Source organism: Dermacentor andersoni, chromosome 6 (assembly GCF_023375885.2).
Source record: "Dermacentor andersoni chromosome 6, qqDerAnde1_hic_scaffold, whole genome shotgun sequence".
In the NCBI taxonomy this organism is placed as follows: domain Eukaryota; kingdom Metazoa; phylum Arthropoda; class Arachnida; order Ixodida; family Ixodidae; genus Dermacentor; species Dermacentor andersoni.
Window position 1 is genome coordinate 77,509,995 of NC_092819.1, and position 23,828 is coordinate 77,533,822.

Below are 23,828 nucleotides of genomic sequence, written 5' to 3' on the forward strand. Positions count from 1 at the left end.
CTGCTTCTGGCTAGCTATGATTACATATTAGAGACAGATGACCATACGGTTGACGCGATCAAAGTATTTTGGTATATCAACGACTACCTCTATTCTTCACTTGACACAAGACACCCTTGCAAAACTCTGCAACATTTTTAATAGGGGTGTGTGAATACCAGATATAGTAGATTTATATAGAATGTTGAATCGAATCGAATCAAGAAAATATATGAATATCAAATCGACTATTCAATATAAAAAAAATTAATACTCATTTTCATGCATACAAATTTTGTGTGAAAAAGAAACTAGGAGTCTATTGTAAAGTTTGTACTTTGGTAGCAACTGCACAGTTTGCACAGCTGTATCTTGAAGGTGATCTGCAGATGTGACAACTTTGGAGTCTGCTAACTCGTGGCCTGCCGCCGCTTGCATTGCTGGTCCATCTTTCTCGCACTGCGCTCCGAGACTCGATCACGAGAAGCACCCGGTACCTCCATAGCACGCACACAACCTGTAGCAACTGCCAGAAGAGGTCAATCCAATGCATTTCGCGTGAAAAAAAAGAAAAATTCATATATAAGTCGCACCCGTGTATAAGATGCACCGATGAAAATTCTAGAAAGAAAGTGCGATTTATACACAGAAAAATACGGTATGTTATGTGCCCACCCCCCTCCAAAGCGTCAGCATCGGCTGAAATATTCACCTCACTGCGTTAGCTATGAGACCGCTCGGGGCGATGATGGGGATATTCACTTCCTCGAGGTGGAAAGGGAAAGACCAGTGAGAGTGAAGATAATGCAGGGTGGCAATGAACAGTCCTTGAAAGAAAACCCAATGGTCGCAGGGCTTTTGTGAGACACATCTTCATAAAGCGTGCACGCAGCCGCTGTTCCCCTACTTCTCATGCAATTTGCTAGTCACAGTGCCGCTCCTACGCCATCGCTAGGAGGATCGAAGTCGTCAAGTGGCACCACATGTCGGGAAAGAATGTAAGCTGCATCTCTTGGCACTTCCAAGATAGACAGAAAAAGAATGCACAAGTGCGATTGCAAGTGTGATGACCTAAAGCACCTCAACTATGGCAACTACAGGTACTCGCAGTAGGGTACTTGCATAACCGACTTGCAGGCACCCATGGTCTGTTCAGGTTGCGTGAGTGTCAGCGATGAATGCGTTGACCTCCTATTCTGAACCGACTCGGAAGAGTCGTTTGCTGTGTTCAGTGATGATGAGTAGGTGCTACGGTACCCCATCATTTACCGTTTGAGAATAAACGTGCTTTCTTCGATTCCATAGCCATTTGTTATTCATTTGTTTGTCTAATTGATCCGGTTAATAAACTAATTGCCATAGTGCTAATTACACTATTGCAGCTAAATCTCGATATAATCAAGTTGGTAAAATTGGCACTTTACGTCGTTATATTGAAATTTCGCTACATTGAAGTGTGACCTTGCATTGAAAGAAGTGCAGCTGCTGACCTATCTTTCTTACACAGAAGAGGCTGTAAGAAATGTCCAAATAATCGGCCAGTGGAAAAAACTGTTTCATTGAAATTGAGAGTAGGTGACCAAAGTAATGGTTTGAGGCTGTGTTGTCAAAGAGCTCTTCACAGAGGCCATGAGGCACTTGGAAAGCCCAAAAAAAGCAGGTCCAGTGCACTGTGGTACTTGGTGTAAGTGGAGCTTTTGCATCCACAACTTTCTGTTTCACCTAGAATTGGGTGACACCGAGGGTTATGTTCACTTCAGTGAACCACTGTTCAGACGGTTCAACCAACATGGCGTCGACATTTCTCAAACGATGAGAAAGCTGTGCTTTAAATTGAATAGAAGTTAGACGACAGCCTCAATGACAATAACAGGAACTTTGTTTACACCTGCCACATTTGCTGGTTTGCAACATTGCTTACACACATCATGTTCGAAAAACTGAGCAAGAGTCAGTGCAGCATATTTAATTTCTGTTGCCTTTATGCATTGGTTCTGTTGAGTAGGTAGTGGTGCTGCGAGTTTAGTCCTAGTGAGACCTGGCGCGGAATCCTGAATACTGGTCAGTTACTTGCATCCAAAACTTGTTGCTTGTGCAGTGCACTCACTGAAAACATTTCGATTTGCAGTAAATGTAGTCTGTTAATATCAATATTTCAATCGATCTTGTGGGAATCTGTCTTCATAGAGTCATGAATACCTCCTTTCAACTTTAAGGTAGCAGAGAGCGAGCCCTATGGTTTCCCGAAATGAGCGGTAACATCCTTTTTCTTCTCACTGATTGAGATTTCTTGCGAAATACTAGCCTTCTCCTCAAGCAAGATGGCATTACGTTTAGTACCGCCACTCATGCTGTCAGGGTTTACCAGTGGAAAGCATTAGCCACAACAAGAATGCATCACATGCTGATGTCTACTGTGTACCAACATGCACATTTACAGTCATTGTTATTGGACATTTCTTTAATAGAACTTTTTAACTAATACAGCCATATTTTAGTTAAGAGGCTCGCCATAATAGGGAGCTTCAAAGAGCTGTAGGACACTGTGAAGAAATCATGGCTTAGACTTAAGTGAATTTGTTATAGACCACAATGCATTAAGACCTTTTATGCACCATCATATACAGGAGACGGGCCTGTGGCGCTGCCCATGGAGGGCCTGGTGTCACTAGAAGCCGATGAGGCTAGTCATGCCCTCCCACTGCCTGCATCGACAGTGCCTCGGTGGGCAGAGGGCAGTGAGGTCGAGCTGTCGTTGACCCTGACAAGCCAACTGCCCGCTACCCTCAAAGGGTGCATCCTGACCCTACACCTGAATCGGCTAGAGGCACCTCCATCCGTCACCAACACACCAACTGTAAGAGGTCTCAGATTCTCAGCCATCTTACACAACGCTTCAGCTTTGTACTTAAAACATGCATGCCTGCCAACTCTTGCCAAGCTTTATTAACTATTATTTTCTTGGCTGATTGATCAAAGGGTCATTAGGGTTGCCACCTCTAGCGCAAGAAAAAAAAATGTTTGCTAACGAGGTGGTACTGCTGACGAATGCATATCAGTACTTGAAGCATTATCATGTGAAATGTCACATTTATTCTGGATTTGTGGGCTGTTTGTACAGTTAAACCTCGATATAACGAAGTCAGTAAAATCGGCAATTTGTTGTATTGAAGTTTCATTCGATTGAAATTCAACCTTTTATGGAAGTAAGTACAGTCACCAATCGATTTTTCTTACACGGAAAGGGGCCGCAGAATTTTCCGAATTATTGGGCGATTTAAAAAGCAAACATGAATGAGAAATCAAGTCATTTTGATAAATTTGGGAGTCTGCGACGAATGGTACGGTTTCATGCCACGTTCATTGACAATATCTTCTTGGCAGTACGATTTCACCAAAGCCGGCCATGCTTTCACGTGCACTCTGCCCCCGCGCTGATAGTGTCGCCCGCACTGGGACAACGCTATCAGGAAAGTGCTGGCAGCGGGGAGAGAATGCTTCGTCTGCCTCTCACTGCAACGGGTTACTGAAACTCGAGATTATGCAGCATCCAATACTAAATGCGCATTAAGACAGCTTACATGGTGCCATGCTACCTCGGCACCCCTACCCTTTGCATACGCGGCAGATTACCTCTAAACCAGGGTATGTGGCGGCGTATGCGCTCAGCCGCGCTTACAGCCAGGTGCAACCATGGCTGAGACGCATGCCAACTTACCCTCCACTCCGCCACCCCTCCCCCGCCCCCTCTTGCGTGTTTGATCGCGTTACCACAAGCTCGCTCCCCTCCCCATCTTTCCCTTTGCTCGTGCTGGAAGGTGGCACTCGTGAAGCCACCATCTTTCTTCTCTCACCCTCGCACACTTGCACTTGCACCTCAAGCACACAGTGCGTGGGGCGCGATAGGATATTATCGCACGTGCGCTTTGTGCGGAACATTATGCGGCTCCACTTCGGCAGTCGCTTTTGTCGTGCAGTGTGTAATTTGAGAGGTGCGTTTGTAAACAGCCGCTTGTAAATCACTCATTTGATCTTCTGCGTTCGCAGAAGTTTCCATTTATTGTCTCGGCATTCCTTTGCAGCGGCAGGGAAATTTCGTTATATTGAAATGGCATACAAACACACTTTGTTATATTGGGGTTCTAAATACATCGTGTTCTATGAACAAGAAGTTATGAAAAATGAAGTACTTTATTATATTGAGAATTTTATTATATTGAAGTTTGTTATATTAAGGTCTAACTGTAGTAGATATGTGTAGCCGTTATTGTGAGGCCTAGAGTCCACTTAGTCCTCTAGCAGTTATGGTTGAAGCAAATTCTTAACCATTCGGAAATGGTTTGTAGCCAGTATGAAATTTTATATGACGAACACTGGTTCAAAGAAATAAGTGAAAAGTGGTCTGACCATTCTTCACGTGACTGGGTGTTATACTGCTACAAAGAAACGGGACGCAGGAGTCACTGCAGTATCTCATTATATCTGTCAGAGCATAGAAAATTTTACGGGAGACGACTTGTTTACGCCTTTTCCTTTTTCACACATCTTCGAGCTGTTCATGTCTACTTAACCCACTAGGGAGTTTTAGATTTTGCGTACGCAAACAGCTTTGGGTAGCCACAGGGACATTTGAACAACCAAAGTGCCATGTCCTGTATACATTGTTTTGTACCAATTTTGCTGTCTTTTGTATACTTTCGTGCATTCTTTTGTAAGCATGGTGATTTATGTCCCAGAATGTTGGGTGCGCAAAATCTAAAACTCCATATTGTCTCAAGTGACACCAGCTGGCACCACAAGAAGGAGTGAATAGCAGTTATACAATAAACATCAGGTGCAGCATTGTCAAGTAGTACGTGCACACAAAATAGAAGAAAAAGTGAGCATATCTTGGTATCTCTTCTTACTAATTAATATATCGACACAAAAGAACCTGACGATCAAGTGCGTTGATAGTTGGAGGAGCCGTCAAAGTGCAAATTAGACAGGCACAAAAAACCAGGAGACAGGACAGCTCTGGTACTACATGCATGGCTGATCTATTGCAGTTCCAAGAAAGAATGGATAATACATACGAAATAATGCTCCATGCATACAAATCCATTACAGCAAAGAGCATGAATCACGAAACCAAATCTTGCTCCCAAATAGAAGTAACAGAAGTATTTCTGACATACTCTGTGCCTCGCTTTCTTGAAAAGTCCCCAAAAGTTAATGTGCAGTGCTTTCCTTGCTTCTGCCCAGAATCTCAATCTTGTGGAATCGAGGTTCACATCTTCAAGTCATGTTATGTGCTGGCAGATGATCGTTTCCTTTATTCTTAATTGTCTTTTTTTTCTTTATTCTTCTGTTCTTCGTGCCCATTTTATCTGTGCTGCGGCAGCTTCCCCAAGAAAATGGACAGTCATTTCTTTATGGTTATGTACAATCCTGTCTGACATGACTTGACTATTCGGGCTGGTCCTACCAACTGGTGTCCCTCGCCTCCAGCAGAAGCATCGTGGCCGTTGGAGTTGGCTAGCTTCGAGTGGCCGCCCTGGTGGGTGGAGCCCTCGTATGGCTGTGCTGCTACCTCGTGCGGCAACAAGCCCTGCTGCAGGCCGAGGGAGCTCCAGCCACCACAATGCGGGATCCGTGGGACTGGTGTGCTCCAACCTGCCCACCGTGCCGCCCCCAGCACCGTGCCTCACTAATGCCAGTGGAAGCAGTGACACCGTCGAGTTCCAGCTCCAGGGCGTTGACCTTGTGCCGGGACTCAATCGTTTCACCTTCCACCACAAGGTGGGAAGTTCTGTAGAATCTGGTACAAACTTCTATTCCAGATCAGTAATTCTGCGAAATTATTTCACATTTTCGTGCCGTAATTTTCCCTGTGGCAGTGGCTTGTTTGTGTGATCGGTTTTACCTTAGAGAACTATGAGATCAGAAAGTAATACGAATGGAAGGCGCTTGATTCCTTTGGCCACATGCACTTCTGTTGGTTTAGCCAATCAGCACATACTGGAAATGCTGTTGCCGAAAGTGATCAGTCTTGAATGTGGCCCCTGTTGCCTTAAGGGGCCCTGAACCACTTTTTATCGAAGTCTACAAATGCATTTGACGTTAAAATAGACTATTTCAGAAATATTTTGCCACAAAAAGTTGAATGCTTAATGCGTTCAGCAGAAGCAGAGTTACTGGCAATCAAACATCCCCTGTGCAGAGCTTCTGCTCCTTTAATGACTTGCACTACAAAGTCTACGGCAAAGCAGGGCGTGACCACAATGCTCCGCCTACTGAATGTCACTGTGGTGCACACTTCAAATTTGATTTTGCATGTTTACGTAGACGCCACTAGTTCCAATTTTGGCGCCTATTACAGTAAAAGCTTGTTCATTCACAACTCGTTAATTAGAAATTTTGGATAATTCGTCGTGGCCACCGTGGTCCGTCCAGCAATGTATTGGAAGAAATATGTAACGCATCCTGCTAATTCACATTGAAATCCGCACCATCACTAATAATTCGAACTCCGTGCAGTTGTGAATGGAGAGAGTGCTAGTGCGCGAGAACACATTGGCGATGCTGGTGTAGCCGCGCCGGTTGCACGGCTTTGCTTTTTCTATCTATGGCTCTTTGTTTAGGCCTGACTGGAGAGAGATGCGTTTGCACCTGGCCAGGCATGGCCAACACCTCTGTTGCAGGTCGCCTCCCTCCCGTGAGGTTATGTATAAAGCTCAAGGGTGATAAAATCGTTGCCATGCGCCATATGCTGTATGTGCAAGTGATAGTGTGCAAGGGTGAGCCGGCGTACGTGGCTCAATCTCGCGTGCGTGAGCGAGGAAGGCAGGGCGGATGCACACCCTCTCCTGTCGTGTGTGAGGCATGGGGATGAAGTGGAGGGAGGGAGGGAGGGGGAGGGGATGTTCTTGTGCAGCTGCTGCTGCTTACAACGTGGCCATGGGGCTGTCATATCTTGAAAGCGATCTGCGACGTAGCCAAAGTGCGCGCCCGCGTGGGCCTCATCCTCAAATCCATCTGCAATGTTTGCATAGTGCGTGTAGTGCCAGTAGCTTCGTATGTGATGTGCTTTCTACGTTTCATTCGCGTTGAAACGAGCGCTGTACAAAGGCCAGTTCACTTGCTGCTACTGCTGCGATTCCTCACACTACCGTTTCTTTCAGCGAGTTTCCGCCTTCATCGAGCGAGATGTGTTAATCTCGCTCTATACAGTTTACAGTTTAGAGATAATCGCAGTTTACCTGTGTGTGCGTGACACCGTACTTGTTAATTTAGTTAGCGAATGTTTACATGTTCATGCGGCCGATAAAACTATTATCCTTACTTCACATAGCTATCTACTAATTTGCAGTTGCAATCGATGCTTCGCTTTTTGGGTGAAACTGCGAAATTTTTTTTTCTCCGCACCACTTGGCGCGACGAATGTGTGGAGGGAGCAAGAGTTATCTCAACATTGGGCACGTCGGACCCGCTGGCTGCGCCAGTGCTTCGAAGTATAGGCATTCTTCCCGCCAACGTGACCTAGTGTGTGTGCCTGCGTGCTCACGCCACGTCGGACTATATACGCGCTTAACTGAGCGATTTTTTTTTTCTGGCTTTCATTAGCTCGAATTTTGTATAATTAGTATTTTTTAGCATCCCTGCACAATTCGAATTAACAAGCTTTTACTGTATGCACGAAATGCAGTTGTCCTCAGTGAGTCGCACTGCACTCAGTCAGCAGACTTGTCGCGGCACCCCGCAACGGCCACGGTGCCTACGCTATGTAGCAGACTGCAGCTACATGCAACTGTAGTGTGTATGTGCAGCGTTTCTTTTGTGCACGACAATGCTTGGCTGCACGTTCACTCTAATATGCTCCAGTCTGGCCTTGCTACGTGGTGTGGACCGGCTTTGCCATATATACACCAGCTTGATGAATGGATAGTAGCCACATCCAACCTGCACATATTGAAGCGCCATTAATAACTCAATACGAAGCGAAGTCTGCCAAGGCGTCTAACTAAGAGCAACCAGGAGCGAACGCAGGCTGGTGAGCCTGCATGTGGTCTGACCTTAAGTTTTGTGGGGTTGAGGCTATTTGAGCATTCAAGTTAGTCGAAATTAGTGAGACCCAATGGCTACGACACCGTTAAGTAGGGTGGCCAAAGTTTAATTTCTACATGGGTGGCTGCGGCCGAACCTAAACAGACAATAGTTGGCTTCTTCCAGTGGTAAATATCTCCCGTCGAAAACGCCTATTTCCGGCCAGCGCTAATACGATTCTTGAGCAATAATCGTAGCTCACATTGTTTGCTTGCGGTACTTACCTGATTCTAAATCGCGGCATTTTTTTTTCGAGAAGATTGGGCCGACCATTGCCTGCTCGGTGCAATCGAATACAAAACCAAAACCGCCTTCGCGGCGTTTGTATGCTTTACCGCATAACACGAATGTATTGCGGCGAAGCTGACTAAAATTTATGCGGCGAAGCTGGTTTTAGAAAACGGGCCGCCATTGTGCAACACATACCCTTGCTCATTTTTTTTTTTTTTTTGCTAGAAAATCGGGTGCGCGTTAGATTTATATTTTGTTTAGGAATTTCACTGTAATGTCTGCGTTAGTCTTCTACTTTGGACATATAAAAAGTGGGCACACGTTTGATTCGGGGGTGTGGTAGACTTGGGCAAATACGGCCAAATGAATCAGTGGTATGTTTTGGCAATTCTTCTGCATCTTGTTTAATTCGACATGCGGGATAATTTGGTCAATTTCGCCGATAACGTGAAGGTCGAATTGACGGAAGTCGACTGTAGTACTATGAAATCTGTGACATTGCACTGAGGGGACGTACCAGCACTGGAGCTTTGCTGCTAAATTCAAAAAAGGAAACATTGACCTTAACATTTGCTCACAATGATCTGTGAACCTGGTGCTTTGAAAGAATACTCTATCAGTTCAAGCTGAATTAGCGTTCCCCTTAAAACCCCACAGTTTGATTCTAGTTCTTTCCTGTAGCGCCTCTCTGACAACAGTGTTGCTTCCCTGCAGGTATCTCAAGTGGGCTATTACGTGGGTCGGCAGCTGGACCTACGCTGGGAGCAGCTGAGCCTGGCACAGCTCACATTGGGTGGGGGTCTCACGAGCAGGGGAGCAAGGCTGTCAATGGCCCGGCCACCCGCCTTCACCATCTACTATGACAGCCCCAAGGTGGCATTGCACTTTCCACAGGGTGAGAGTGACAGTCGCAAGAACATTGCAGGCACTACGTAGATGGCCTGAGTTCACATTTTACCTCTGCCATGTGTATGTGTTCCTGTACTCACAAAGCACCCTCAGAACTATGTTTTGGCAATTTAGTGCCAGACTGGCTACTTTTGAGGCTTGTTAGTCAGGAAAATGCCGGCTCCTCCACTGCGTGGCTCTCTTAAAATTAATGCCAGATGTCATGCCAGGACCGTAAAATTGCGGTAGTAATTGAGTTTTGCACAGTCATTCCTTGCGCTGTAACAATAGCATGTAACTAAGCTAGAATTGATATTTATGTCTTCGGTGATTATGCCGTGTAATATCAGGCTATCGCTCGAAAGCGGCTTTAAAATGGCATGAAGTGTTGTGGCGTGTGGGTTTCTCTCGTTATCACTCAGCCACAGCTTAGCTGCTTTTTTCACCTGTGGCCGAGGTAAAAAATTTTTGGTTACTTCAGCGAATCTTGTGGCTACTTCTCTATTTTTGGACATGACAATACGGACCTGCATTGCCACACAGCTTCTCATGCTAACTTGTTTTCTTTTGAGGTTATTTTTGCACTGCCTTGTCACTTTCTTTTCTTTGCATTCTCAGCTTTTAATTTACCTTTTTTGTATGGTTGGCTTATTAAATAAAATAAAGCCAGCCTTAACAGTGTTTGCTGCACATTTATCGTCCCCCATAATTTCTGATGCCCTGCTCCCAGTAGTTCTGTTCTTCATTTCGATGATTATGTTGGCCCTAATTTTTGCCATTGTTGAGTTCCCTAAATTGTACAATACTACTTCTAAAGCAGTACTTAATTCTGTGTTTCGATAAAGGATTCAAAAATAAATTATGTATGGTCTAAATGTAAAAATATTTTTGTCACCTAACTGTCACTTAAAAAATATTCACTCATCTCTTCTCTAAGATTTTAAATGTGCAATATAAAGAATTGAGCTTCAAATAGTAAAAATTCAAACTCTTTGGCTTTCCGAAGAATGATGCTACAAAAAAATGTTTGATGTAAAGACATTCATAAGTCATCAATAGCCAAACAGTGTCCACATTTCCTGCTCGGGCTGCTCTGTATGTTTCTTTGTACTAGTACAAGCTAGTGCCACTGAAAGCAGCCATGCATTTCAAACGACGGGTTTGTTTATCTGCTTGTATACTTCTGTCATGTTGTGTATATTTTTCCTGGTATTACTCAGAGTTCTTGTTGGACTACATCCTATTTACCTTCACGTTATTCAAGCACAAGTTTACAGTTTGGTTTATAAGAGCTTGAATTAATGCTGACTGAACATATGAATTTTTGTGTTTATTGAATGATCAAGCAGGGTCGTGAGTACAGCAACACCTTAATATCTAAAGAAGTTGAGGGGCAAGCCAAGATTTCTTTGTGACATCCGTTACTTAGTTGTTGTCTTCGTAATAGGCCACTGTATATCGTACATATCACAGTCAACTTCAGTTGAAAGTTATGTTTGCTTATGTTTGCCTTTCGTCGTCTCCACTGCGTTTCCCTGTACATGTCTTCAACGGCGATCAGTAAATCTTCATTATGAATTAAAAAATGGCTCATTATATCCATTTATATGAAATCCTTCTTGTTGAGCAAGATCTTAAATCCATGGGTTTCCATGAGAACTTCAAGTGGAAATGCGATTTATTAGTCAATTGGAAACCATTTCATTATAGCAAGCTATCACTGTTGCGTGGCTGTGTCTGTGCCAGTCGACTTGTTTCCATTTTTCTGCGCTATGTTATTGCGCATCGTGTCTCAGCCATACTGTCCAGTCCTGAAGCCTGTACTCATCAGTGACGAGCTCGGTGTGCTCTGTGCTCCCGACACTCATGCAGGTGAGCTCCTGGCCGGGGTGCGGCAGAGGCTAGAGGTGGTGCTGACAAGTGGCAGCATTCCTCTCACTGCCGCGCACCAACTTCACCTCAAGGCCTCCAAGGGGCTGCTGATCAGGGTATGTGTTGCTTGTGCCTCCTTTGCTCTCTTCATCACTACCTGAGACGTTTAAAGCATTGGAGTGGCGGTGGTGTTCTGCTAACGATGTGTGTTTCCGTTTGGTCAAGGGTGCGGACATGTCAGAGATACATTGTGTTTCCCTGACCGCTGTGTGCATGCGCGAGTTAAGTGAGAAAAATCTTGGGACTGCTTCCTAGGTATTACGGAGGAGGAAATGCTTTCCTCCGTGCGTCCTTAGCTGAGCCACACTACACAACTGTGGATAAATACTATTAAGCCTCGATATAATGAAGTAAGTAAAATTGGAAATGTGCTTTGTTAAATCAAAATTTCGTTGTATTGAAATTTGACCTTTTATGCAAATAAGTGCAGTTGCTGATCAATTTTTCTGACATGGAAAGGTGCCGCAGAATATTCAGAATTATCGGGCAATCGAAAAAAGCAAATTTGAATGAGAAAACAATTAGTTTTAATGAATTCGGCAGTTGGTAATGAATGGAACGGTTTCACGCCATGTTGACGATATCTTCGCATAGGCGGTATGAATTAAGCGAAACCAGCCACGCTTTCGTATGCATTTCACCCCTGCGGCTGATAGTATCACCCGCGCTGTGACGGCGCTATTATGAAAAGTGCTGGCAGTGGGGAACGAATACTTCATCTACCTCTCGCTCCAAGGGGCCGCCAAAACTTGAGATTACCGCGAGCTCACTCCCCTCCTCTTCTTTCCCTTTGCTCGCATGGGGAGGTGGCACTCGTGTTTTTTTTTTTCTGTTGTATTTCGTTGTATTGAAATCGCATACAAACACACTTCTTTATATTGAGATTCTAATTACATGGTGTTCGATAGACAAGAGGTTATGAAAAGTTAAATACTTTGTTATATTGAGAATTTCATTATATTGAAGTTTCTTGTATTGCGTTTGAACTGAACTCCGGTAAAGCTCTCTCTCTGCATATGTTTTGTAAAGGTTACAATACTGCACTTGTAATTGAGAGGTCTGTAGTTCGAAGCACAGGTCCAGCGCGCTTTTTTTTTATCTGCTGTATTATGTCATTTCTGCCTTTGATTTCTGCAGTGGTTGTTCTTTACCTATGCTTCACCGCCAGGCCTGACATGGAGGGTTCCTGCTAAGGGGAGCAAAGCGACCCAGCACTAAACGTTGGTGGGGACTTAGTAGATGCCACTTTAGCGGCCGCCTACCAATCAATAATTACACGTTGCTGTAAATTTGTTGTTTTGTATGCTTCCACATTGTGGACTTTGTATCGGCCACTTTGATTTTGTTTGGACGAAAATTAAGCGCTGGTTCTTGCATAGCGTGCACTGCCATCGGCTAGGGATGAACAGAACAAAGTGTGTCCTCCTCTGTAGTACCTAGATGCAGCCCTCAGATCTTTCTCTCACAACTTGCACATGCGCACAAGCACCAGATAAATGCGGCACAGCTCCTGCGTGTCTGTGCCCTTGACAAAATGAAAATATGCACAATAAGCTTGTTAATGTGGGTCTCTCGTTTCTGTGTGGCTTCGGGATGTAAATTCAATCTTAATATGTGTCCTTTTAAAAAGTGCACACGATTCTGAAAGGAAGATAGCAATTCCATCAAGGAAAAACAAAGCAGCAACAGCCACGTGTTGCTTTTGGTTTCTTTCTAGCTGAGCTGTGATGGAAGTCAGTCAGTCAAGAACTTTATTGAAGTCCTGAGGAGTTTCAATCCGTTGGAGATCCCACGCGGGGAACTCCTCCGGCAGAAACTGTAGGCGACGCCCAAGTCGGGACGGGAATGTGGTGACGCTCCGCCAGTTCTTGGGCCCTCTGGACGGCCTTGAGTTGGAGTTTGAGGTCCGGGCTTTTGAGGACTTCTTCCCATTCTGTCTCACTGGAGAGAGGGCCCTTTGGTAACGCGGTACATTGCCATAGCATGTGCGAGAGTGAGCAATAAGGTTCTGGGCAGTCTGGGCAATTTGCCGGGATTTCTGAGTCATAGTGACTTAGTAGGCCTCGTGACGGACACGAGTCCGTTTGTAGCATTCGAAACGCGGCCGCCTGCGCGCGTTCGAGTTTGGCGTGTGGGAGCGGGAATTTGGTTCTACCTTTCCGATAGTGGGAAGTGATTTCTTGGTAAGTGAACAGCGGGTCATTAAACTGAATGTCCAGCCCCTCAGAAGCCGTGGGACCGTCGCGGCGGGCTAGTTCTCGCGCACGGTCATGGGCCGTTTCATTGAGGTTAGCTTTTTGCGGGTGAATGTCTTTCCCCATGTGAGCGGGGAACCAGGAGAGGCACCGTTTGCTCTCTTTTGAGCTCGCTAGTAGTATACGCGCTGCTTCTTTAGATACGTTGCCGCATTCGTAGGCCCGAATTGCGGCACGCGAGTCCACTGGTGCCGATCTCTACGCTGCGTGGCCTTAAACTCGGCAGACGCCGAGTTCGTGCGTGTACCATGTGTGCGCTGGGAGTTTTCAGAAGTTCTCGCGCGGTTTTTTCTGCGAGTCCGTGAAGACATAAGTAAATGTGGGGTCTGCCATGGCGATGGCTATGGCTATTTGTTCTCCTTTAGCGCTGGTGCTCGTTTTAACCGATGCGGATGATCGTAGCGTTCCGTTGCCGTCCACGACCGCTATTGCGAAAGTGGATGTGCTGCCGTACTGGGCCGCGTCCACAAATGCGGTGGCTTCACGATCCGTGTCGATACGATCGAGGATCACGCGGGCGTGGGCCCGGCGCCTACCCACGTTGTGTTGTGGGCGGACGTTTCTTGGAAACGGTGAGACTTTGTATTTGTCTCTAATTTCGCTCGGTAGGGTAAACGCGTGCTCGAGATAGGGAGAAGGGGAGACATTGGCTTCATTTAGGATTAGCCTACCGGCTTTGGATGAGGATAGGCGGAGTATTTGCGCCATAGTCTGAGCCTCGATCACTTCGTCGATGTTGTTGTGCATGCCTAGCTGGTCAACCTTTGCTGTACTTGCTCTTTGTGGAATTCCCAAGACCACTCTGATTCTCTTGCGCATGAGTGTGTTTAGTTTCGTTTTTTCTATTTTTGTCCAATTGTGGGCAGAGGCGACGTAATTAATGTGGCTCATAAGGAACGCGTGGTATACGTGCAGAAGGTTATCTTCGCAGAGACCCTTCCTGCGCCCCGGGACTCTGTGGCAGAGTCTGATCATGTTTTCGGTTTTGGCGGTTAAGTGTTTGATCGTGTGTCCGTGGCATCCGGTGGATTCGATTAGGAGCCCAAGAATGCGTATGTGGTTGACTCGCGGAATCTGTTGTCCGTCTCTTGTGTGTAGTGCGAGCGGAAGTTCGTCTAGAGGTGTTAGGTAGCGGACTCCTTGGCAAGACTTGTGAAATAGTAACAGTTCCAATTTCTTTGAGGATAGTTTCATTCCTGTGTTTAATAAGTACTCTTCCGTGGCATCTAGGGCAGATTGTAATGCCTGCTATGGAGCAGGCATTACAGAGAGCCTCCCGGGCTCCAGATGGTAATGTCATCTGCGTATAGAGCGCAGTTTACGTTGGGATGTGTCGTAGTTTGTCTGCGAGTCCCTTCTTTACTATATTAAATATTAATGGAGAGATGACTGAGCCTTGTGGTGTTCCGACGGAGCCCAGCATGTAGGGGTCCGACTTAAGTTGCAAGACTCGCAGTTCGGCTTCTCTGTCTTTTAGGAAGGAGCGTACGTACTCCTGAAATCTCTGGCCGAGGCCGAGGCCTGCCACAGACTCCAGTACGAAGCGGTGCAAGACGGTATCGAATGCTTTCGTGAGATCGAGGGCGAGGATGCCTCGAACGTCTCTTGTTTTAACGTCGAAGATCTGGCTCTTTAGGAGTAACATTACGTCTTGGGTGGATAGGTGGGGTCGAAACCCTATCATGTTGTGTGGGAGGAGTTCGTGTTCCTCAATGTAGCGTGACACTCAGTTTTGAATTATGTGCTCGGCTACTTTACCCACGCATGAGGTAAGAGAGATGGGTCGTAAATTAGTCTGTCATTTCATTTCACTTTAGCCCCATCCCATTAAAAACAAAAAGAGGTCAATGCTTTTTTTTTATTTATCGTTCTGTTAAGGGCTTCTTTAATAGGGCACCTAATAAGCCCTTCATTGCCTTCTTCTTTTTTTTGCATTCACAGTGAACATGATTGTACAGTTATGTAGTTAACCTTCACATAACGAACTTGAATAAAACAAATTATCGGATATAAAAAGTTCTTGAATGTAATGTGTTTTAAATCGTTATCAGTGTGTAACAAATAGTATATGCTTAAAAGTTATAACAAATACAGTGGAAACCTATGTTGATATGATTCTGTTTGGTACGATTTCTCGATGCCAACGTTCACGATTGAGAATACAAAAAATGACCCAATACAGTTATGCTTCTTTTTTTACTCGCTGATACCATTCCTGGAAAACACTATCTTTCAGCACTAATGTTCAATACATCAACAAACTGTGATCATATGATACGTTTTTTTGCCACTAGATTTCGTGTAAACAAGAAAAGGCGTTAGGCGTGCACAATCAGGAACAGTAGCCGCCCACCACAGCAGCTTTACCGCAGTGCTTGCCCACCCTTGTCATCTAAAAAGACCGGCCCACTGAGTTTCCTATTCTGGTACCAGCAAATCTTCTTGTGGTCATTGCATGCCAAATTCACAGCAATCGACGCCAACCCTATTGCGACAAACATCTTCACCTACCTGTATCACAGAGCGTGTAGCGTAGTGCTGTTGGAAATGTACTGCTGCTTTTAATAGGCGATAGCCCAAACGCGCCGCTGTACCCTGTTGCAGGTGGCGCAAAGTAAGTGCCATGTTACGCTCTTGCGGCATTGTAATGTGGCGTCACCCACCAGCTTGGTTTTGTTTCTGTTTTGTTTCGGTTTATCATTGCGTCTTGAAACACTACACAACAGAAAAATGACAATATGCACCTCCGTCCGCTTGGGCCCCCCCCCCTCCCCAAGCTCAACGTGCATCGGCATCTTGTGCTTCAACAATTAGTGCTAAGTGAGCATGTCAAGTCAGAACGTCCCGCCTGAAGATGCTGCTGACTCAGATAAAATTCGAGGAGTGGAAAAGTAAGCTTGCTAAAGCTGCAAGAATGACAGTGTGCATCTCTGGCTGCTCGGGCCCTATCAGCTCTGTGCTCATCAGCCTCTCATGCTACTACAGTTCATGCAACGCTTTGCATTATTCCACTACAGTGAAATCTGCCATTTTTTTTTTTTTTCACTTTGGATCATACGTTTTCTGGGTTAGTAAGTTTTCTTTTTCACGTTTTTTTCTAAAACCTGCTAACAATGTTCTAATGTATCAGATATAACAAAATTATTTCCATGTCGCATGCAACTTTGTTATTACAAGGTTTGATTGTATAAAGGTAAAAGTGCACACAGTGAAAGCAGCATACATTCTGTACCTAAATTATGAAACATCTGCTGCCTGCAGCCCAGCCACAGAACGACAGACTCCAAAGCTGAAGAGGCGAGCTCCGAGTGTCCTCTGCCTTCGTTGTCTCCATTGTCTCCACCTTTCGCTGATGAGTGCCGTGTGCCAGTTGGAGAGCCCGGTCTGGCAGCATCGTCAACAGAAGGGCGCACCTTCTCTCTGGTGCTTCAAGCACCACTGGGACCGTCGTCCTCACCTGCCACACACCAGGTGGCGCTAGCAGTGGAAAACTCTGATGGTGTTGCTGTTCTGGGGTCGTCGCAGACAGTGGCACTCCACTTTCTGGCACCCTTTGCCTGCAGCCATCGGCTGCAGACTTTTGACCAGCGGTGAGTTCACTGCACGATGCTGCTGTCAGTCAAACATCTTAGCTGGCCGTATTGGTATTGTAATTTTTTAAAGCTGTCTCCACTGCCATTGCTGCCAATCCTGCCTTTCTTTCTTTTATTTATTTATTTATTTATTTATTTATTACATATACCTACAGGGCCTAAGTTGGGCATTCTCGTAGGGGGGTTAATTACAAACATAAAGGTAAAAGATTGAATTTCACGAAAAACGGCATCATACCAGCTATGCTATTAAAAATACTATCATCATAATTACTAGAGAAAGACAACACATCCAATACTAACAACATCCGATTATAAAATTTGTTACACAATGCATAACACGGCACACTGGAAATATTGTCTAAAACAGATTCATGTAAAGTTCTCTATGGCAGATGAAAAATTGGGTGCAGGCACTACCTCATCCAGGAGCAAATTCCATTCTGCAATTGTTTGCGGAAAGAATGAAAACTTAAATACATTAATACGGCTTTGGTAGGCCCTTATTTTCTTGGACATGCGCGCCTCTTAGACTGATAATGAGGTGGTTTTAAATGTATGTTCTTATCGATTCCTGTGTTACTGCTGTTAATGTTGTGTAAAAGCTTTAACCTGATTATTTTTCTGCGTGTGGACAGCAACTTCCACCCTAGATTTTCCCTGATTTGCAAACCTCTAATATTGTAGCCGTAGATGCCCGTGACAAATCTTGCAGCCCTGTTCTGAACACGCTCTAACTTATCTTCAAGAACTTTTGTGAAGAGGTCCCATGCTGCGCAAGCGTACTCTAACACCAGCCTAATATTTGTAAGATACAAAGGTCCCTTCAAAGGTTTGGGTGCATACCTGAAATTCCTCTGGAGAAGGTGCAAAAGGCGGCACGCTTTAGCGCTTGTTATGTAAGAGCTACGGACTGGATTCCAAGAGAAGGGAAGCGTAGCAGGGGGCGGCAGAGAGTTAGGTGGGCAGATGACATTAAGACGTTTGCAGGGACAACATGGCCACAATTAGTACATGACCGGGGTAGTTGGAGAAGTATGGGAGAGGCCTTTGCCCTGCAGTGGGCGTAACTAGGCTGATGATGATGATGATGATGTAAATGTGGGATGTCCAGTCTAATGCCGCAGTTAAAGTGACGGCCAGGTATTTGACTTCGTCAACGCATTGCACTAAAACATTATTTAGAGAGTATGAACTAGGCACCTTTTTCTTTTTGTTCGTAAATTTAACATGATAACACTTTGCTACGTTCAAATCCATTTTCCATTTAGCACACCAGGAACTAATTTTTTCGAGATCAAACTGCAACACACTCGTATGTTCGGCACATGACACAGGATGGCACACAACGCAATCATCCGCATACTGTCTGATATTTGAAACACAGCCTTCGCTTAAATCATTAATAAATAGGAGGAACAGCAACGGCTCAAGGACCGACCTTTGAGGCACACCTGATAAAACATTAACCGTTCTCGACGTCACACCGTTCAGAACCACTTTTTGCTGCCGTTTATACAAATAAAATAATCTTTAAGCCAACCGTAAAGCGAATCGGGGAGGCCAAGAAATGACAGTTTGTGCAAAAGTAGGTCATGCAGGACTACATCAAACGCCTTTCCAAAATCAATAAAGATAGCATCTATCTGTGTACTATTGTTAAAGCTGAGTGCAACGTCATGTATGAATTCAGTAAGTCGAGTGGTACAAGATAATCCCATGCGAAATCCATGCTGGGTCAGGATGAAAAAATCATGGTCATGAAGATGCTTAATAAGACCAGAGTAAATAACATGTTCTAATGTTTTTACAACAAACAGATGTCAAAGACACTGGTCTGTAATTGCTTACCAAATCATGCCAACCACTTTTAAATATAGGAGTTACATTGGCGATTTTCCAGTCACTAGGTAATCTTTGAGAATTTATTGACTTGGTAAATAATTCAACCAATATAGGAGCAATACTGTGGGAACAGCACTTCAAGACGTGATTTGATATACCATCCAGACCATGAGCAGAATGAGGACTAATGTTGCGCAACAGAGCCCTAATTCCAGCCTCATTTAAAACGATGTCATGCATTTGAGGTAATTGTTCGTGTAATTCAGGTATCGGAGTATGACGACATGCTGTGAAGACGGAGTGAAAATATTCGTTAAAGCAATCAGCCCTTTTTGTGTCATCAGTTAACATATCACTTTCATGCCGGAGAGCCGGAACGCCAACACTATCTTTTTTGTTACTTTTGACATATCACCATAACTCCTTAGGATTAGATCTTATTTTCTCAGCTAGTGACGATAAGTATGTTTTTTTTACTGCCTTAATTCTTGTTTCAAGTTTTTTGTTAGAGTTCTAAGCTTGTCATATAAGTTCTGACTTGGTGCTATCTTGAATGCCTTGTATACTCCAGCCTTCTTTCTTATTGACAGACGCAGTTCTTTGTTAATCCAAGGTTTATCCATTCTACATTTAGATGATACCACTCTTGAGGAAATGTATTTAGCGACCAAAGACAGGATTTTGTCTCTGAACAGAGCCCAAAAGCTTTCTATGCTGTACTGACTGCTGTATTCCAGCAATACTGGCAGGAATAAGTTTAACTCTTTATCTATGGCATTATAATTACCCTGTTCATACATAAAAATCTTTCTTGGGCAATTCTTGCTAACCTGTAACTTTGTGCACACTGTTGTTGCATTTACGACTTCATGATCACTTATTCCTTGTGCTGCCATAACTGCTTCAACTAAATCGTCATTGTTGCTAAACAAGTCCAACGTACTGTCCTTAGCTGAACCGTAACGCATTGGTAAATTTACAAACTGAGCAAGTGCATTGTTTTATGTTAGTTCAATGAAGGCCGAGTAAAGTGCCTTCAAAGTAAAGTGCTACAGGATTGCGGTCACACCATACAACTTCAGGCATGTTAAAATTGCCCCCAAGTAGAATAGATTTTGATGATAAGACAAACAATGATCGTGCAAGGCTGTGAAATGGTTCTATGCTTGTTGAAGATGGTGGCCTGTAAAACGGTCCCACTACAAGGCTGTTACCACCAGAAACCAATATTCTGCACCAAATACATTCTGAAGAAACATCACAGTATAACAGTACACTTCTGATTCTGTCATGTGCAAAAATGAACACGCCTCTTCCCTGGTGATTACGGTCTTTTCGATAAACTATGTATTCGGATGGAAACACTTCACAATCCGATATGCCAGGGTCGAGCCACGATTCTGTCCCGATGACAATATCAGGTTGTGAAATGCGCAGTAGGCTAGAGACTACGTCTGTTTTATTCTTCAGGCTCCTACAATTGATAACATTGATAGACAGGCAATCTGCCATGTCTCTTCTGAGCCGCAGCTGCTCACGATTTGTTTGCTATTGAATGTACTCCCGTATGGAATCCGTTGTACCATCGTAGATATGTCTTGCCCTCATAAGTCATCTTGTTGTACTTCAGCTTATATCTAGCTCTAGAGTTCTGTTCCCACGCATAAGCAATCAGTTTGCTTCTACTTCGCCGAACCTGCTGGGAGTAGTCTTCACTTAGCGATATTCTGCTGCCCTTCAGTTTCGAAGCCGCAGAAAGAAGACGCTGTTTGTCCTTGAATAGTCTAAACTTCACAATAATGGGCTTTGGTTTATCGTTATTATGCTTCTCCATCCTTTGAGCTCTCTCAATTGTTGACGGTCCAACAGTAATACCCAGTTTGACCGAGCAGACAGATATAACCTTCCGTTCTGGTTCATCCTATGTTTCCTTCTCGTTCTCATCGTCTATGCCAAAAAAATTAAATGATTCCTACGTGAACGAGTTTCAAGTTTGTCCTGATTGATCAATACGTTTCGCATAGCTTATTATAGCTGGTTATATTGCGCCTGCACTTCTCTGTCCCCAAGTGCAGACAAAACGGATAAATCCTCAGCTAATTTGGCAACCTTTGACATTAAATTCCCAATTTTGTCTTCAATTTGCTTGTGCTCAGTTTGCAGTGTTTCTAGCTGTTTATTTTGTATTGACTTGACCAATACCTTTGGTAACGAACGTATTGATTCCTTTAGTTCACACTCTTGCTTTTCCAACAGAGGGCCAGGGTTCTCTTCGATGTCACCAGCTAGTAGTAATGTTATTCTAAACAAAAAAATCTATTGCACCAGCACAGAGACAGATACCGGCGTGAACAAGCACAAACCGCTGTTACAACCAGGTAGGCTCCGGTACCGAGTTTTCATGCATGCTAGTTGGCTTATAATGGTAAAAAAGACCAACCTGAAGAAAGAGCAGATGTGAGTGTTTCGACCGCATCTCGGCACCAGAACCCAAAGGCCTTGTCTGTAGCAGGCGTTCAAATAGTCTTTCCTCTAACAGCGAGCGCCCTCGGTGACCGGTAGTGACAACTGCTATCACGCTGGGTACTGAAGATGCATCCAGATATGGCCATAACCACCAATCAGTGATTACAGCCGGGCACTGTCCTCCGGGGAAGTCGCTGTTTTTGGTAGTTGTGCAAGTGTGTGCAACCACCTGTTGCTGCTGTTGACGCTCCGTCAATTCATGCAGACGAGGCCACGCAGTCACTATCTTTCCATTTAGGCACGCGTTGTAGACCTCGCCACATCTTCCCAGCAGTCTTGAAACGAAACCAGTGCCTGACACTGCTACAACAATCTGAAACAAATGAAGAAAGAGCAGATGTGAGTGTTTCGACCGCATCTCGTCACCAGAACCCCTTTGTAACCACTCCACCCACACCGTCAGAATGCTTTGCCTCCGAAGTGGTGCAGTACTGCTCTCATACCATGCCACAATGCATGAGGCAGCGTAAAACTAGAAAATTGTTCCACTTTTCTGTAATTCTTGATAGGTTTCACATGCCCTCTTCATTCTTGGGTATGCTATATTTGCACGATTCTACTGTGCCCTCAATTGTTATGCGCAGTTATATTACCGCTCAAATAAAAAAAATGACTTGGTGCCGATTCTACCACACACATCAAGTAACGAAACCTGAGCTGACGCATACCATGTTAAACAACTTTATGGAACACACAAAGGTACTCAGGCTAGCACACATCTGAATCTTAGCGGTGAGTCGCTATCGGAGTCCGACAATGCCTCCTTTTCGCTGTCTACTGACCACACAAAGTCATCTTGAGTTCCATCTATTGCATTACAAATGCCACACGTACAGCAAATTGGAAAATGGCGACCGTAAACCAAAGCATAAAGAAACAATGTCTGTTCAATGGCAGTCTGGCTTGCTACCTTGCATAAAGCTTTTCTTTTAGCGAAAACCAGTTTCGTTCTTTATTTTGAGTCGAATTAGTTACGATTGTAACGCACGTGCAAATTTGAACTTGCTTTTTATTGAAAAAAGGTGTACGTTAGAATCGTGCAAATACGGTAAGCATCTTTGCATATGAGAAGAAATGTGGCAGAGTTTCCAAAGTTTCTTGTGGACTCTGCAGGACAAGAGAAGCAATAGCTCAGGGCTGTTAAGTGCCCTGCATGGTAGCCACAATAGGCATTGTGCTACGCATAGTTGTAGTTCATGTAAGAAGGCCTTCTGGTTTCTAACAAAAAAAAAGGAAATGTGAGAAAAACATATTAACCAGAAAAATGTATAATCTGAAGTCGCTGAAATATTTGGCAGACTCAACTGTAGTTGAAATCTATGCAATGTGGAGCATTGCGCAAATTGTTGCAGCACGAGATGCAGGCGTGCACCAAGCTGGTGGTGTCTGAGCAACCGGAGATGCATGTTGTTGTTTTTGGCGGGTACTGCAAGCATACGTTTGCGCTTCTCGAATTTGGCCTGATTAGTATAGCTTATTCGGAGAAGGGCAGTTTGGCGATAAGTTTTGATGTGCTTACTAGGTACAAATTGTTGCGGCACGCAATGCTGACACATGTTGAAGAAGGCGAGACCTTAAGCGGCCCAGATGCGCGTTGTTGTTTTTTTCTTTTTTTCTATTGCGTAGTGTTTCCACAATGAAACCGAGGTGGTCAGCTCCGCCAGAATACGATACCACCAGAGGAGTACATGAAGCTCACATGGCGCAATCAGCAGAAAACTGCGGCACGTTTGGGTTATCACCTATTAAAGGAAGGGGTATGTGATTACCGAATTGTAGAACTTGAATCGAATATCGAATCGAACCAAGAAAGAAAAGCCAAATATTGAATTTAATATAGAATATCGGAAAAATTTTCGCAAAAAGTAATGCTTACAAATTTGGGGTAAGAAAATAGGGGGTGTACATGCTTGGGTGTCTCTTAATATTGCATAGCAAGAACGTTGCACGCTATAACTAATTGAGGTACGTATAATTCAAGAAATACAGCTTACTCTTACTGAAGGGAATACCAAATTAGCATGCCAGCACTGATTACAGCTCAGTTCTCATATATGACGTTCTGGAAAATATTGTTTTTTATCAATAGAATTTCTGTTGAATAGAAGCAAGTGATTTTCTCCCTCTGAAACTAATGTATTAGGGACGTTCTGTTGGGCTGAATACCAATGAGGTTCTCAATTTTATAGTGGACCTGTGTTTTGCGGCAGCCACTTATTTATTGAATATAACGTTTTGCTTTCCAATTTTGCTTCAAAATACAGAAGGGCTATCCTATCTTTATGGCAGTTGGATTATTTTAAGGCCAATCTGCGCGACAGGCAAAAGGAACACGCATCACATAACTCGATCGCCGCTCTGTGTGTAGCCAACGTTGATGGTAAAGAGCAGGTGCTGTCCACGCGATTTCATTGTCAGGTTCGGTGTGATTTGTCACCTCTCAAAGAATCTGAAATCTGGAGGAAGAGGAGGAAAAACATTTATTGAAAAAAAG

The 23,828-nt window shown here is 44.3% G+C and overlaps 1 protein-coding gene across 3 annotated transcripts in view; it reads left to right on the forward strand.

Annotated features, from left to right (window-relative positions):
- SIDL (SIDL trafficking protein particle complex subunit 10) overlaps positions 1-23,828 on the forward strand; it is a 103,215-nt gene that overhangs the window by 60,921 nt on the left and 18,466 nt on the right. For 2 of the 3 annotated variants that reach the window (XM_055066404.2, XM_050171137.3), the window contains 5 exons: positions 2,607-2,836; positions 5,470-5,760; positions 9,010-9,190; positions 11,056-11,171; positions 16,632-16,960. In XM_055066404.2, the coding sequence (XP_054922379.1) occupies positions 2,607-2,836; positions 5,470-5,760; positions 9,010-9,190; positions 11,056-11,171; positions 16,632-16,960 (1,147 nt within the window). The remainder of the gene's footprint in view (positions 1-2,606; positions 2,837-5,469; positions 5,761-9,009; positions 9,191-11,055; positions 11,172-16,631; positions 16,961-23,828) is intronic. The other variant, XM_055066405.2, reaches the window with a different exon arrangement.